Source organism: Podarcis erhardii, assembly GCF_964252035.2.
Source record: "Podarcis erhardii genome assembly, chromosome: 11".
In the NCBI taxonomy this organism is placed as follows: Eukaryota; Metazoa; Chordata; class Lepidosauria; order Squamata; family Lacertidae; genus Podarcis; species Podarcis erhardii.
In genome coordinates, this window is record NC_138501.1 from 38,482,085 (window position 1) to 38,499,677 (window position 17,593).

General features: G+C 42.6%; 1 protein-coding gene across 1 annotated transcript in view; it reads left to right on the top strand.

Annotated features, from left to right (window-relative positions):
* HCN1 (hyperpolarization activated cyclic nucleotide gated potassium channel 1) overlaps window positions 1-17,593 on the top strand; it is a 186,043-nt gene that overhangs the window by 99,872 nt on the left and 68,578 nt on the right. Inside the window, exon 3 of the mRNA XM_081881422.1 lies at window positions 9,647-9,808. Coding sequence (XP_081737548.1) covers window positions 9,647-9,808 — 162 coding nt within the window. The remainder of the gene's footprint in view (window positions 1-9,646; window positions 9,809-17,593) is intronic.

Below are 17,593 nucleotides of genomic sequence, written 5' to 3' on the forward strand. Positions count from 1 at the left end.
TCAGATGGGGCTCCTAGAATAGTATTCTGTGTTTAAAATATGACTGAAGAACAGATTAAGGGCATTAAACACAGTTGTATTTTGAACCCCTTTCTTGATAATTTTTTATTTTATTGAATTATCTACCATGATTCCAGGTTGGGTATTGCCAGTCAGAAGATTCTGCAAGGACTTAAAATAGACAAAAACATCCTTTAAGATTCATATTATAGTAAATTTACAATCTATTTAATTACTGCTATGTACTTCTAGAGGCAATTTAATCTTGCATAATAACTTTAGTACCAGTGAAATGTACTACCAATTTTTTACCTTCCTTATTTATTTCTAACCAAACCCTTCACCATAGGGTCCCAGAATGGGTTACAGCCATATGACATTCTAAAAGTAGATAGGAAAAGAAAACCTGTTCCCACTACAACAGAACAGAAAATTCAACAAAAGAGGTTCATCCCACAAAACAAAACATTTTCGCTGTCCAAAGGCTGGGGCAGATATGTACATCTTCAGCAAAAATGATATACTGAAGATGCTAGATGCACCTCTGTGGGGAGAACTACAGGGGTCAGCAAACTTTTTCATCAGGGGGCCGGTCCCTCAAACCTTGGGGGGGCAGACTATATTTGGGGGGGGGTGAATTCCTATGCCCTACAAATAACCCAGAGATGCATTTTAAATAAAAGGACATATTCTACTCATGTAAAAACACGCTGATTCCTGGACTGTCCGCAGGCCAGATTTAGAAGGCGATTGAGCCGGATCCGGCCCCCAGGCCTTAGTTTGCCTACCCATGGTTTAGAGGGTGTTGGAGAGAAAGCTCATTCTGGACCACCATTCCCCACACTTCTGAGGCTAGTGGAAGTCCCCTCTGTCATGCTACATTATAAACTGCTGTTGAACCTGAGAGGAAGTTAAAAAGAAATTGGTAACTGCAATTCAGAGGAGAGTGGGATACTCAAAAATTCCATGGAACTAGCACAAGCCCTTTACACGAGCTGAGCATTTCTTTAGATGGCATTTTAAAGACAAAACTGTTGGTTTAGATGTATGATTTATGATGCACTTTGAGACCTATTAAAATATGGCGAGATTTATGTTGCCCTCTAGTTACAATAAAATGAAAAGAGTAACTTTTCTGATCTTACTACAACAAATGGAATGTATTCTAACCTTGAATAATGATTTGTTTAACCTATGGTGACATCTGGAGAGTACAGCTCACCTCATTTCTTACAGAAAATCAGAGCTATATAGGCCACAGAAATGATTAAAAATATGTAAGGACGTCTGTATGAGGAAATATTTAAAGGATTACAGCTTGTCAGAGAGGGGGGAATAGGAGCTGACATGATCAGAATTTATCAAAACAATGAATGGCTTCAGAGAAAATAAACAATGTTATTATTGTTTGTTCCCATCCTTAAGTAATCTTAGTTTTTGCTTGTTAATGGAAATGAGAGAATAGTCAGATCTAAAAAGTTATGGCCACTAGCATTTTCTTTAGATAAGCGCATACAGCAAGGTTGCAAAATTTGAGGCCATTCAGACATTGTTGTTGTTTAGTCGTTGTAATGGTTCTAGGGGTTGCTCGTGCGTAAATCGGCACCACGCTTGGCTGAGTTCCCTGGGTGAACCCTTTCTGTCCGGACAGCCACTCACCCGTGGCTGTCTCAATCGCTGGCAGAATCCATCAGTGGGCGTTTCTTGAACTTCTTCCAGCAAAGAAGAAGAAGAAGAAGAGTTTGGATTTGATATCCCGCCTTTCACTCCCCTTCAGAAGTCTCAAAGCGGCTAACATTCTCCTTTCCCTTCCTCCCCCACAACAAACACTCTGTGAGGTGAGTGGGGCTGAGAGACTTCAAAGAAGTGTGACTGGCCCAAGGTCACCCAGCAACTGCATGTGGAGGAGCAGAGATGCGAACCCGGTTCCCCAGATTACGTGTCTACCGCTCTTAACCACTACACCACACTGGCTCTCTTTGACGCCTAGCCTTTGACGCCTAGTCTCCACCTACTCTCCCTGCGCGGAAGCCTTCTGCGCAGGGAGGGTGTGGGCAGCGGAGGACCCGTGCTCTCCCCGCTGGTCTCTGGCGAGGAGTCATGGAGCCACCTCGCGGATTCCCCCACCTGCCCCCCTTCTCCACTGGTGCTACGCTGATTTCCTTCCCCAGAAGATGGGCTGCTTCTCTCCCTCCTGGTACGCTCTCCGGAATCCCTCTGGAGCCCTCCCTCCCCCTCTGGCTCTGATGGCAGTTCCCTGACAGTCGTTTAGTCATTTAGTCGTGTCCGACTCTTCATGACCCCATGGACCAGAGCATGCCAGGCACTCCTGTCTTCCACTGCCTCCCGCAGACATTATTGGACTACACCTCCCATCTTTCCTGGCTGTTGGCTATGCTTACTGAGACTGATGGGAATTGAATTCCAGCAACATCCAGAGGGCTACAGGTTCCTCATCCCTGACATTGACAAATAAAATGCTCTCTTTTTGTACTGATGAAAGATGGATAAGTATGAAATGGTACCAAAAATCATTAGATTCATTCTCAGCCAAATACCATACATTAGATTCATGAAATTCTTGCCAGCCAAAGCTTTGAAGGCAGCTAAAAGGTTTACAGGCTATTTTCTGTATCACTCCAAATGTTGACTCATGTGGAACTCTCCATAACACGGGGCATTCCTCTGTTGCTCATTTGGCACCCAGCATATCCTTCATTGTCACTGTGAGTAATGTTCAGGGTAATTTATCATGAACCATGTTCCTTAATATTCCTGCAGCCCTTGTAAGAGATTGGGAGACTTGTCCCTGTAGACTTGTTTAGATTCTGGCTTCACCCGATAAGATTTTTTGGAGCGACTTCTTGTTTTGCAACTCATGTTTAAACCATCCCTGGAATGTATCCATTTTCAAGACATCTGGGTAATTAATTCTTGCAGTGCTGGTCACTAAAGTCGTTGGCATTGTTCATGCCTGAGAGCAAATGCAGGCTGTGGGAGAGGAAAGAATATCATCCCACATCCCTGAACTCTTGCTACTGGTAAAAAGTTAATCTGGGCTGCATCTTTCCTTGCAGTTAGAACAGAGAGGGAAAATAGCACCACTGAACTTGACCTGGCAGTTGCCCATATTATATTTACATCCATTATTCCTTTATCTAGAATATAGTGTTGCCTGGTTTGTGGAATATAATAAGATGCCTTATTCTGAAACAATCCTTTGGTGTATCTAAATCAGTGTTGTCCAGTCCATCCTTTTTTTAATCTGGTGCCCTCCATATTTTTATTTTTATATTTGACTGTTGGTCCATCATGGCCAATGATGAAGGATGACTGGAGTTGTAGTCCAAAACATCTTGAAGGTACCATGTTGAGGAAGACTGGTCTTCCTCTGACGGGCAGTGGCAATCCAAGGTTTCAGAACGGAGACTTTCTCAGTCCTATCTGGACATGCCATGGATTGGACCTTGGACATTTTGCATGCAAAACATGTTTTATTCTACTGAGCTACCCCAGCCTGGTGCCTTCCAAACTATCCCAGATTCAATTCCTAGCATCTCCTGGTGGGGACCTTCATTGAGATCAATTTAAGAAACCAGGAAGAAGAAACTAGGAATAAATCCCCAGTGAAGAAATGTAGAAAGTGTCAGTGTTTGTAAAAAACAAAACAAAACTGACCAACTGTACACATCAACACTACCAGCTTTCACTAACCAACCAACTAACCCAACACCAAACTAACATTTCTCACTCTATATATGAGTCTGCAGGCTGCTGACTCATGCTGACCCAGCTTTTTAAGCATTAAAGAAACAGCGGCCAATTTTTCGCTGTGACAGAAAGTGGATAGAGTCATATAGATTATTATTTTTTTGCACTGCCCCTTGGATCAGACAATTTGATATAAGTTTATTAGTCAGTTGGATGCTAGTAGGGAGTGGAAATCAGACCAATGTACTGTAAGGCAGCCTTCCTAATGTTTATTCAGGATGGGGATAAGATGGAGATAGTAGCCAGGTTTCTGCAACAAACCACAACAGTATTTTAATGTTAGATGCAGATTCTGTTAAGCTATTTTATTGTACTGAACTTTTCAAAATTTTGTCTATATGCAAGTATATGAGTATAAAGGGGAGTCCCCCCCCCCAAGGGGGGGTATTGGTACCTGTGCTTTTTAACTTGTGCATAAATGACCTGGTGTTAGAGATGATTAATGAAGTAGTCATGTTTGCTAATGACACCGAATTGTTGTGGGTGGTTGAAAAAAAGGGAGGATTTCAAAGAACTCCAATATTATATTTCAAAATTGGGTGAATAAGCATTAGAATGGCAAATGCTATTCAATATAAGCAAGTATAAAGTGATATACATTGGGGCTAGGAATTTGAACTTCAAGTATACCCTAATGAGTTCCGAACTGGTGGTGACTGTCCAGGAATAATACTTTGGGGTCATGGTGGATAGCTTAATGGAAGATACAACCCTGGGTGCGGCCTCTGTGAAAAAGTTGAATTTCACATTAGGGATCGTTAAGGAGGGTGTCAAAAGTAAAACAGCCAAAATCATAATACCTTTGCAGCCGTGCTAAGAATACTACGTACAATTCTGCTCAAAAAAGGATGTTGTAGAGCTGTAAAATATGCAGAATAGGGCAACCAAAATGTTCAAGGATCTCCCTTTGATGGAGGGTCACAATATTTGGGGTTTTCTGTGTAGAGAAGGGTGAGTAAAGGAGGCAGTGGAATTGAGAAAGTGGGCAGCCCTCCCCCTTTTCATAATTCTAGAACCCAGGGTCATCCAGTGAAGCGGAGTGTGGGAAGAGTTGCTTCACCATAGTAAATGGCTTACTATTATTTCCAGATGAGGCCAGCATGTGGAACTCAACTCTATAGATCACTATTAACTGCTTCTTTGAGTGTGGTATCCCTGTGGCCAAATGGATCACCTAGTTTCTAAATGAATCTTGTACTTCTCTCTGCATCTGTACTAACCATGCTTAATATTCACCTTACCTCTGCAATAATAGTGGACTTGGTGAGCATGTTCGTGTGTGTGTGTGTGTGTGTGCACGCGCGCATCCGTTCATTTGTTCGTTCACAGTCCATTTGGGGTTAGGAAGTCTTGCTGTGGAATAAATGAGGCCAGCACAATGAAACTGAATGCCATACTTACTAAATTTGAGTTTAGAAAAGAAAATAACACATTCAAAAGGACACAAAACACTGATTGCCTTCAGCTCATGTTTTCCAGATACACGTTTGATTAAAATTAGTGTGCACTTCATTAAATCTTTCTGGTGTTTTCCCCTTCATCAATAGTTTAGCCGAATCCAAGCTTTCTACACTCATTAGCAGCTTTGCATAAACCATGTAACCAGATTTAAAAGTCTTGTATATGCCTACCCACTTTTTCTTTTGCAGAAAGATTAGTTTCCCAAAGAAATATACTGAAAATTAACCGTATATATAAGGATTCAGTTGAACAAACATTGCTGCCTTCCAGGTAAAATAAAATATTGCACTCAGCAGCTGTTTTACATGCTCTTTGTTCTCAGACTCAGCTTCTATTTCATGCCTAGCAAAGAGTTACAAACTATATAGGGCAATAGGGCTAGACTTGACTCTGCTGACGTCAGTGAGAGAAGTCCATTTGTCTTCAACAGACGTCGAATCAGGCCAACAGTTTGCTATTGATCTTTTGCTGAGTACACAAGTGTCAACAATAGTTGCTTAGTTGACATGCTGCCTATCTAGAGCACAAGATGAATCTGCTGAAATGGCTTAAGAGGTTTCTTTGCTAACTTTTATAGCTTCTAGTGCATGGGTGGCAACCTGCAGCGTGAGTGATACCATAAATGGCACATGCCATGACCGATTGCAGCACACCTTGAAGAAGAGGCATGCCTCGACGGTCTCTCCTGTGCTCTTTGCTTGTCTGCTTCTTGCTCGATAGAAGCAAAACCATCTGCATAAAGGAGATAGGAAGTGTTGATTTACTTACTTGCATGGACAACAATAAAAAGAACCTGTAGCAGACTTGCCTGGGCCCCATGGAGACGGTGGGTCCGTGCAAGATCACAGCATCTCAGACGGAACTGTCAAATTAAAACTTGTCTGTCCAACTCATAGATCAGTAATTGTGGAGTGGCTAAGTTCACTATTATTGATATGTCCATTAGTAGCCTAATAATCTCCATTCTAATCTCATGCAATCATTATGAACAATGTAGTGGCTCACTGTGGAACATGAGAAGGACTATAGTTCAAGGGTAATGCTGATTTGATTCAGAGTCAGTCTTCTTTTCCAAGCATTTAAGGAATGCTTGGAATAGAAGACTGACTCTGAGGTCTTGAAGAGGTTTTGCAAGCTGCAGTAGTAGAATGCAATGGTCTGGTTAATCACTGATCTGGCTTTTCAGATGTTGCTCCAAAACATGTAGGCTCTACTGCAAACTTCAGATGGGGACAATAGCATGTATAAACCTGGCCCCTCTCTGCACATTGTTCATATGTTCAGCAGCAAAATTGTGCTAGTATTTATTTGGGGGGGGGTGAGGGGGTTAAAGTGCAGATGTTAAAGACTAATTAAAATGCACATATGTTTTATTCCATGTATCTAGTTAGTTTCCACATCAGAGTGCAAGAGTGCACTAAGCTGCCCTCAAAAAGACCTGAACAAATTTTGTATGGAATTATTGGGAGCCACAAAAAATGACTTTGCTCATCATTACTCATATTCAGAACAGATCTATTGAAATTAGGGGACTAGTGTAAGTTAAGTACATTGATTTTAGTGGGTCTGCTCTGAGTATGATTAACCATGCAGTGTCATTAAGGAACATGACTAATGCAAGGATATATGTCTTTCAAATGAAGCCAAAAGATCAGGATGAGCTTTGTAATGTTTAAAGAATTTTAGGCACAAAGTGGCTTCCTAGTATATACCTATGAATAAAAAAGGGATTATTAATCAAGTGTGAATGAAACTGATAATAGTGCAATGAACCTCTTTGACTTCAGAGGCCAATCCCTTCTCATAACCATCAGTGTCGCTGCTGATCCATTCTCAGCTTTTGCTGAAGTTGTTTTCAGCAAAGTGATATAAAGGGGTCACAATATACAGTAAGTAAGTTTATAAGAAAGGTCTAGTTTGTATGAGGAACACAATGTAAGGGGTTCAACCTTAGAGTACCCCCCCTCCCCAAGATTTTGCCTATCATGAGATTGACATATTTGACAACTGTAATGAATGGTAATGAATTATACAGGAGCCAAGCTGTTGTTGTTGATTTTTAAAAAACTATATTGCTTTTTACAAACGGAAGTTATATCTTGCAATTTGAAAAATTAATTAGCCAAATTAATTAAATATATTAGAGTACCTCAGTGTAGCTTGCAATGTGTGTGTGTGTGTGTGTATTTAGTAGGATTTATCTTAACACTGTCTTAAGTAACCTGTGGTTTTCCCCCCTCCTTTTCTTTTTTCCTGCAAATGTTCAGTGTAATGCTGAACTGAACAGCGTAGGATTATTTTATAGCAACAGAGTTATCTATCACCGGGATGTTTTTATGGCAATCAGCTCCTGTTCAAGAATTAAAAAAACCAAAACCCATTCTAAACTGTCATTGATGAAACAATTGCTTGATACTGTTCACCATTGCATTGAGAGTATTTTTAGTTTTGATAAGTTAGGGCAGTGATGGCTATATTATATAGAACTGTATATAGAGCAGTTAGTTGACCATTTTGGAAAATTAGAAACTTGGGAGTTTCATTAATGAAAAATGGTCTCTTAAAACCACATTCCGGGGAATTATTTATTTATTTAAAGCATCTTCATCACAGCTAACAACCAAGATTTGTTCCAGCGTGATTTGAACAACCTATATATAAGTGGCCTGGTTTTGTTTTGTTTTTTTAAAGGTGCTCACCACCTGCAGGGTCTGACTTAGAGTTAAATTGGATTTGGAAAGTGTTTCTGAAATGCCAGCCAGTTATAGTTAAGTGCCTAAAAATGGACCAGACCAGACATTTAGGCTTCTAGGTTTTATAGTTTGGGCCATGGATGTCTTCTTGATGGGTCCCTTTAAGGAGAAAAGATTTGGCCTCCGTCCTCACTTCAAATATTAGAAAAATGTTATCACATACCCTTGGCTCAGAAGTTATTTATTTACATGAGTTCTACCTGTTTTGGTTCTACCTGTTCACCTCTTTCTGACTGCTGCCCTACAGGTTGGTTTTAGTTATTTGAGGCTATTAATAGGGAGAAGTGGCTTTGTAGAATGGGGTTAGCCATAGGACCAAGAACTACACATGGGCTGAAGTGGGCTTAAAATGACCAAAACTTTAATGGACACCGCTCACGGTGTTCAGCATAGCATAGGGCCAAGGATTCAGGCATTAGGTAAACAGGCTGATGCCATCCCAGCCCCACCGCTAGTTTGCATTCTAGGATAATGTTGAGGCAGGGTAGGAATATCAGGCTTACCAGGCAGGGATTTAGGTTTGGTGGCTCGACCACCAGTGCACTTTCCTCTTCCACCCAGTAGGATTGCTCTGTTAGTAAGTTTTCTCATCCGCAAAATGGCTATATTACTTACTAGTGAAGTGAAGCTGTTGCTGGGCTGAACAAGATAAAGGCAGTGTGAGTGCATCTCTATGTTTTCCTTCAGAAGGCAGGGTGTGGATACATACACTGTGCTTTGGATAGAAATTTGAGGCAACCACAGTTGTACAACTAATAAATAATATTTGCATGTTGTCAAGCCCCTACCTAGCTATTGCCTTAGGGAGACCTACACTGCGGTAGCATTACAGAAGTTAGACAGGAAACCCCAACAACAATAGTATCAAATTCACAGGACAAAAAATAATATTCGTAAAAAATACTTTGAAATCATCAGTGATACATTTGATAACAGCAGAATGTTTTGTAAAACCAAATGTGTTATAGAATTTAGTGCTTCTACTGCTTATTCTTCTGTGTTTAGAATCAATGCACACTATCATGCCTCTGGTATTGTTCCAACCATGTAGCGACTAAGCAAATTTTCACCGCACGGCACCCATATGAAGTTTGTGTCATTCCCAAATCGGAAATGGAGAACTGTGTGGATGGAGCATGCTGACATTTGCACCTGTTCATCTAGTTAATACTGGGAGAGATGGACATTTCCATTCAACCATACTTTTGTTACAGCAGGGAACTTGTGGTCTTCCAGATGTTGTTTCACCCCCAGCCCATATGGCCAATGGTCAGGGATGTTGGGGCTTGTAGTCTAACAACATCTGGAGGGTCACAGCTTTCCTACCACTCCTTTAGTGCATACAGAAAATACTTTCCAGGCCAATTTGTCTACCAAACAAATCTCAAGTATTGTAAAAAATTCTGAATGGTGGAATGGCCATTCTGAATGGAATTCTGAATGGCCTCTTGAGCTTGCCTGGCTCTAGAGGATTTTCTTTATTCTCTGTTGATTAAATATGCTGCTAGACCCCGCTTCAACTGCCAAGATATCAGGGCAGCATACAAAGCTAAAGGAAAATAGAAACAGATTCAGAGTGATCATTTGCCTTGACAAGAGAGGACTCATCAAGTTGCACGGTTTTGGTCCCATTGTCATACAATTTCTAATTTTCTCTACAGATTTTCCACATGACATATGATCTTGCAAGCGCTGTAGTGAGAATCTTCAACCTGATTGGAATGATGCTCCTCCTTTGCCACTGGGACGGTTGCCTTCAGTTTTTGGTACCATTGCTCCAGGATTTCCCGCACGATTGCTGGGTGTCCCTAAATGGTATGGTTGTAAGTATTGTTCATTTTTCATTGTGTTTTTTCAAACGTCCTTTTAAGAACTGTAATGAAGAAGGCATATATTCTGAACCTGTTATTTTTCAACAGTATGTACAGTTTGCTAGTATGGATTTGAAGGTCATTTTTTAGCTGATGTTGATGATGATGATGGGACCAGACATCAGCAATAGATAATCAAGTGGCAAGTGCAGTGAAATGTTGCGATGTGTCCCTGGGCACCCGTGCTGGGAATTTCCATGTGTTTCCCCTGAGCCAAGAGAAAAGCAGGGGAATCTGCCAGACCTGTCAGTCAACCCATCATTTCTCTTTGTCTTGCTTCCTTTTCCTCACCTGCCACGCTGGTTCTGACTCCCTCTTCCTGCTGAGCCTGCCATTCCATCCCTTTTCTTCTCCCTCCTTCTCATTTCTCTGCTGCTTGTTCCGATTTCTGATTTTCCCACCCACAATGCAACTGGAACAATGTTATGGCGCAATGCAGAGAGATTCTGACAATGCATTGTGGAAGAACATTGCTGTCCAGCTGTCTGCCGACTGCTGCTATTCCAGGGCACTTCAGTGGCTGCTGTTCCTAGGCAGAAAAAGTACTGTGTAAAAAGAAAGAGAGAGGGAGAGAGATATAACCTCTTTAGAATAGATGCAGCTGCCCCGGCCTCTCATAGCAAGTCCAAAGTGTTTTAAACCAGGGATGAGGAATCTCAGGCTCAGCGGCCAAATGCAGTTCTCCAGTCCATTCTGTCCATCCCTGCAGACTTTCTCTGGGCCATAACTCTCACTGACCTAACTATGCCCTCCTTGAGTGCTTTTGCCTGGCTGGGATGAGTCCTTGGGATCTGATAATGCCTCTATGCACCTAATACGTAGGTGGAGGGAGGATGGGTGTAGAGACTTCAGTTGTTGTGGCTGAAACGTAGCTTGCTGTGCACTGTAAACTGTAAGAGTCACATCTTTTGCTCTGCTCATGTCTGCTTCTGTCCCCACTCAATGCTGTGACCCCTAGAGGGTTGCCCACGAGAGAATGCAACTCTGTTTTGAACCTTCACCTGCCTCCCATTAAAATGGAGATCTTTTGTCTGAAAGCTCCCCATCGTCACCACCAAAAACATAAAGGTGAAATACTCTGGCATGTCTCTAAGAATCTGAGGCACCTGAGGATCTGATGAAAATGACATATAGTTCCCAGGAAATTGATGAAGAGAGATGTGTGGGTGCTGGGTTGCAAGAGGCCAGCTGAGAGTGACAGAGATGCCCATAGGCTCGAGGAAACAATGGGTAGTGGAGAGATGCAATTGTAAAACTGACTTATAGCAAAAAAAGAAGAGAAAGAGAAGCGCTGCGGAAGCAGATGGCTCAGGTATTTGGTTAAATGTGTTCTCACCCAAGGTAATTGATGGCTTGTCCCTAGGAACTGCTGACCACTGTGCCACATGGTGAGTCATGTAGCTGCAAGCTCTCAGGAATGAGACTTCTGGATCTGGTTTTGTTCCACCCACCCAGGCTGGCCAGTGAGGTTGGTTGTTGTAGCAGCAGGGCAATTAATCAAGGGCGGGCAGAGGCGAAGGGAGCCAGGGAAAGAATGGAAGTTTCCAGCTGAGAGTGCAAATATATTGTCTGGATGTCAGGTTCATCTGCAGATGGCCTCAGGTCTATCTATTGAGAACCACTAGAGTGGTAGACCGGGAAGCTTCTCAGAGATCAGGCCCATCCAGTCATCAGATCTTCCAGAAATGAAAGACGTGTTCTCAGATGTTAGTTATGGATGTTTATGTATTTATTTGGAGTGCTTACCTACCCATCACAGTTCAGAAAATGTCTTGTTGGCGCCCTTGTCAGATGCCCATATACCTGTGCTATTTGTTTTGAGTTTTCTATGCAAGTCACTAACAAAAGTTTTTACACAGCTTTTGAAAAACTTGGCTGCCCCCCCCCAAAAAAAAAATGGAAAAGGAAACTCTGAGTGGTATCCAGCTTTTTTTAAAAAAATACATCTCAATTTTTTCCCCTTATGTACTTCTGACACTTTGACATTTCTGGGAGATGACACTAAATAATGAAAGGCAGGCATGAGGGGGAGATCCTTGAAGAATTCTAAGACTGGCTGTTCTCCAAGTAGAATGTCTAATAATCAGTTATGCTTATGTGCCCAGATTAAATGCAGAATGATTCGTGTTTTGGCACAATGAGCCCTATTTTTAAAATGGGTTAAAAGAAAGTTCAGCATTTTCAAATAAGAAGTAATCTGGAAATGTTGTTTTCCATGGGCAGAGCAATGACAGCCTTGAACCTGTTATCTTTTGTCTGTAAGCGATGATCAGTGATGGATGATCAGTTCAGGAAAAGTGAAATCTCCATAACTCACCTGCCTCTGCAGTACGCTACCAGTGGACAACATGCCTTATTAGCCAAGCATATGTGCTATGAACCATCAACACCTACGACCCTATAAGTTGCATCTGATTGATGTTACTGTTCATGCCCTTCTTACACAAAGTAATTATTATTTTATACTTCTGCAAAAAAAAAAAAAAAATCATTTGCTTCCAAAATGTGCTAAATTATTAATTTCTCTTTCATTGAGGCATTCCCCACAATTATTATTTTATTTTTTGGACAACTGAAGATAATGTGAATGATCATCCCGATTCTGTCAATCGGTGTTTGTATTGCTATGAAAGTCTTGCATAGGAGAATGGGAGGCACATCTTCCGGTTTATTTTCAAGTAGATGAAAGAGAGTTGGGAAGAGGACCTATAAGCTTGCTGGGGGGGGGGGGATGTCTGTACTTGTTTCTTTGTAATGGTGTAAGAAAACAGTGGGATTGATTGTGGGACCAGATTCTGGCCCATTGCTGCCCCATTGCTGCTGCTGCTGCTGCTGCTGTGTTAGAATCATAGGATTGTAGAGTTGGAAGGGACCCTAAAGGTCATCAATCCAACCCCCTGCAATGCAGGAATCTCAGTGTGCTGGTCCGAGAGGTGAGGTTCAAGTCCAGTCCGAGGTCGATGGTCTGGTATGGAGGCTGTCCGTCAAAGCTGTAGCTGAGTCCAAGGCAGGGAGTTGGGTGGGGTCAGGAACTCTGGCAGAAGAGCAGGACAGGGTGCAGGCAGGAACAGGCTAGCAACAACGTTGCTCCCGCAACCTGGGACTGGGGCTCACTGGCTTTTATCTCCTCTGAGGCATAGGGTGGCCCCGGTCCACAGGTGCCTCTCCTGGCCTGGAGGCAAGCACTCCTCCTGCAGGAACTTAGTTCCCTCCGCCTCTCTGCCCTGAGCCTCTGCAGCTCAGGAGAGGCTGGAGGATTACCAGACCCAGAGGCAACCTCCTCTTCCCCTGATGGGGCTGAGAGTGGAGCATCTGCATGCAATGGGTCCTCCATCCCTTCAGGGGCCAGAGCAGACTCAGCTGGTACCTGCACCTGAGGATCCAGCACAGGTGAGGACCCTTCAAGCTCATGCCCCAGCCATGGCTCAGCTGGTTCTGGAGGCGGGGACTCCTGTGCAGGCTGGGATTCCTCAGGTTCAGCCTCTGAGTCCGAATCCCAGGCCATCACAAACAGCTAAAGCATCCATGATAGATGGCCATCCAACCTCTGCTTAAAAACCTCCAAGGAAGGAGAGCCCACAACCTCCTGAAGGAGACCGTTCCACTGTCCCAACAGCTCTCACTTTCAGAAAGTTTTTCCTGATGTTTAGTCAGAATCTCCTTTCTTGTAACTTGAAGCCATCAGTTCAAGTCCTACCCCCCAGAGCGGGGGGAAACAATCTGGGTCCCTCTTCCATGTGACAGCCCTTGTTGTTGGCTCATTTTATTTTATGAATCACCTTCCATGTGAGTCTTAAGGTGATGTACATAAAAACGGATAAAAATAGCTTTTAAGATCAGAAAATGAAAGCTAAGTCTCAAAACAATACAGAGTAAACACCTAAGGCAGAAACCATTTCAGCATGTTTTTTTTAAAAATATATTAATTTATGACTCTCCTTCCGCATGAGTATCAAGGTGTTTTACATAAAAACAAGTAAAAGCTGCTTTATAAGCAAGCAGCACAAAAATGACAACTGAAGAGAGGTGTTTATGCTATATTGTTTTAAAAAATAACAGACTTTCCCCCTCATCTAGAAAAGCTTTTGAAAACAAAAAGGCATTCAATTGTTTCCAGAAATCACAAACACTGGGTCTTTATAGTATCTCAGCAGAGATGCTATTCCACAGAACAGAGGCAGTCACACTGGAAGTCCTGCTGTGAGCTACTAAGGAGTGGACTTCTGACATTTTAGAGAACGGCTTCGGCCCAGTATACCTGAATGAGCATCTCCACCCCCATTGTTGAGCCCAGACACTGAGGTCCTCCTCCTCCTTCTGGTGGTTCCCTCACCGTGAGAAGCAAAGTTACAGGGAACCAGGCAGAAGGCCTTTTCGGTAGTGGCGCCCACCCCGTGGAACACCCTTCCTTCAGATGTCAAGGAGATAAAGAACTACACAACTTTTAGAAGACACCTGAATAGATATGTTGTAAGTTGCCCACAGTGGCTGGAGAAACCCAGCCAGATGGGTGAGGTATAAATAATAAAAATTAATTAATTAATTAATTAATTAAAAGAAGCAACTATCCTGCAGAACACAGTGGCCAACTGGTCACGTAAAGAGTAAGGTAGTCTCTCAAGTAACTTGATCCCAAGCTGTGAATAGTCTTGGATATTAGTGCTAAAACCTTGAACTTGGCCCAGTAGCAGATTGGCAGGTACCATTGACAAGATGTTACATGCTGGCAGATTGCCCCCACCAGCTTAGCTTAGTTGCCACTTTTGACGCTAGCTACATCCTCCATACAGCCTTGAGGTTACCAAGGGGCATGCACACTTGTTGATCAGTTCCGTTGGTACGTCATGACATTTGAAAACAGAGCTGTGCAAAAATGTCTGCTTGAAATTCTTTATCCTATTTGTGGGGAAAGAGACAGGACCATTTTACTTTTATTTGCCAAGGAGGAGAGGAGATTATCTTAAAGTTTCTGGAGGGAGGAGCTCATCGTTAGCAGTGGTAGTAACATAGCTTTTTTATTTGTTTCAAAGTTGTACGTACATGTGGCAGCCTAACCACCATTGTGTGTCCTCCACAATGCCCAGGACCTAGCCTAGTTCCAGGGCATTATGTGTTGGCAGCAGAATTGTTGTTAACATGCACAAAAATGATGGGGAATATGTGGATAAAATGCTGTAAAGGGAGCTACTTTTTCGTGGGGTGTGTGTGTGTGAAATAAAATTTTAAAAACCCTTGAATGTTTTCTCTGGGAAAATGTCTCATGAGACTTTTTTTCTTCGCATTACATTTCCAACAGACTCTAGAGCTGAGCCCAACTAAATTATAGATTGGATATTTAATTGCATAATCAGCCCTCCTGATGATGGTGATCATTATAGCAACAACAACTACTACTACAACATATAAGGCACCTTTGTTCACAGACCTTTGTGAATGGAATACATTACATTGTTAAATTGCATTGACCTGCATGTAACCCTCAGGGTGAAGGGCCGGCCATAAATGTCTAGAAATCAATCAATAACAGCTAAAAACTAGTTGTATTATTAGTTTACCCAAATTGCCCCAAGCCAACTCTTCCCATCCATTATTATTATTTGAAGAAGAAGAAGAAGAAGAAGAAGAAGAAGAAGAAGAAGAAGAAGTAGTATTATGAGTAAAAATAGTTAGTTTTCTGCACCTGCATGTTTTCATCTGCTAGTTGTTGGTTTTTTCCTCTATTTTGGAATATTGTTCCTGATGTCTCACTGTGACAATGCCAGTCTCACAACAGCCAAGTGACTGTAGACATCCAGAAACATCTTTAATGATAAATGGCATGTTTGCTGACGCTTCACAAGTGCAGCTTTCCTGACAAAATAGTGACATATCTTCGAAAATGTAATTACTCTAATAAAAAGTAGGTCACCGAGTTGCTGACTGGCACGTCTTGGCAATCTTTGTGCAGCTGCTTTTGTGGCTTCCGCTCCGCATAGATTGGAAACTAAAAAGTGCATATTTCCTGCTGAACTGCTGAAGAAACCAAGTGCCTGAACCAAAGGAACAAAAGCACTGCCAAACCAGCTAGTCTGAATGAAAGGAGCAGATTTTGTATTGTGTTCAATAAAGAGCCACAGAAAAGACAGCAGAAGTAGGCACAGCTCAGCTACCTTTGAAACTGCGTAAGAACTAGGAGTCTAACCTTCAGTTTGCAACTCCAAGCAGACTTGTGTGGAAGGCCAAGGAAACAACTGGGACTTATTTCCATTGAATGGCCCTGTTTGCATGTAATGCTAAGCCAAACCAAACCATGGACTAGCACAAGTCAGAAAGCATGTGGATTCCTGGAAGGGAGAGTGCTGCTACTTTTCTGATCACTCTGGTGCTGTGTTACACTTAGCTAAACCATGGTTTGGCTTAGTATGTCATCTGAACCCAAGTTTGTGATTTAGCTCTCCCCAGATAAACTAGGAGCTGCAACCACAGTTTGACTTCATGCTACATGCAGATGCCGGCAATGTCTACAAGGCAGAAAAATCCCCAACATTCAAGCAAATCTCTGTACTTGTGACTTTGACTCCTATCTTCAGTTCTCCTGCTCCAATGGCCAGAGCTGCTGGGCGTTCAGCAACAACTGGAGAGCCGCAGGTTCCGCACACCTGATATAGAACAATTGGCTGCATATCTACAAAATGTGAGGGCAGTTATTTCAAATGTTCTCCATGCCCTACACAATCATCACTTCATCACTCCTGCACATTGGTAAAACAACATGCAAACGGTATCTTGATACAACAACAACAACAACAACAAAATTTATTATTTGTACCCCGCCCATCTGGCTGGGTTTCCCCAGCCACTCTGGGTGGCTTCCAACAGAACACTAAAAACAGAATACTGTATTTTTCTGTGTATAAGACTATTTTTTAATGTGGTCATCTTATACACGAGTAATGCAGAGAGGGGACGGGTGATTGGTGACAGCCGCAAGCAGAAGATTGTCAGCGGCAATTGGGCAGGTGATTGGTGGCTGTGGCAAGGTCTGCTGACAATTGGCTGCTGCTGCGACAATTGGGAGGGCCATTGGTGGCAGCTGGCGGCAAGCGGGCAGATGATAGGTGGCTTCGGTGAAGCATGCAGTCGGCATTGTGGGTCAAGCAGGTGATTCCCCCCCCCAAAAAAAGCTCAACAACCCTGGGCAATCCCCCCCCCAAAAAAGTTCAACAACTCTGGGCAATCCCCCCCCCCCATTTCCTTAATTTGGTGTCCCTCAAAATAGGGTCGTCTTATACACGGGGGGTGTTATACTTGAAAAATATTGTACTTTACAACTATATATTAAGGCTGTGCAATAAATGCCATATCGTTGAATTGTTCAACGAAGCAATATACTGGTGAACAAAAGGTGGGGACTTAACAGCTTCCCAGGGGGTATCTCAGCTGAACCAATACTTTACAGATACTTTGCAGATAATATGCAGGCACTGGTGTCTCCAGCTTTGTTTGCTGTCTCCTTTCTCCCTCCTAACTGATAAGAAATGAAGATAAGCCCTTTGCACAAACCAGCAAACTTTTTCAGCTTCACTGGTATACCTCCACTTAGAGCTCAGCTAATTATGCAGAGCCTGCTAACAATCCAGGAGGGACACCCCCCCCCAACGGCTGGCTGGACAACCATAGATCCAGCTGCAAAGTAAACAAAGAGCATAAATAACAAAGAACTGGAAAGCTCTTCTTTCTTTCTTTCCTCACCCTCAC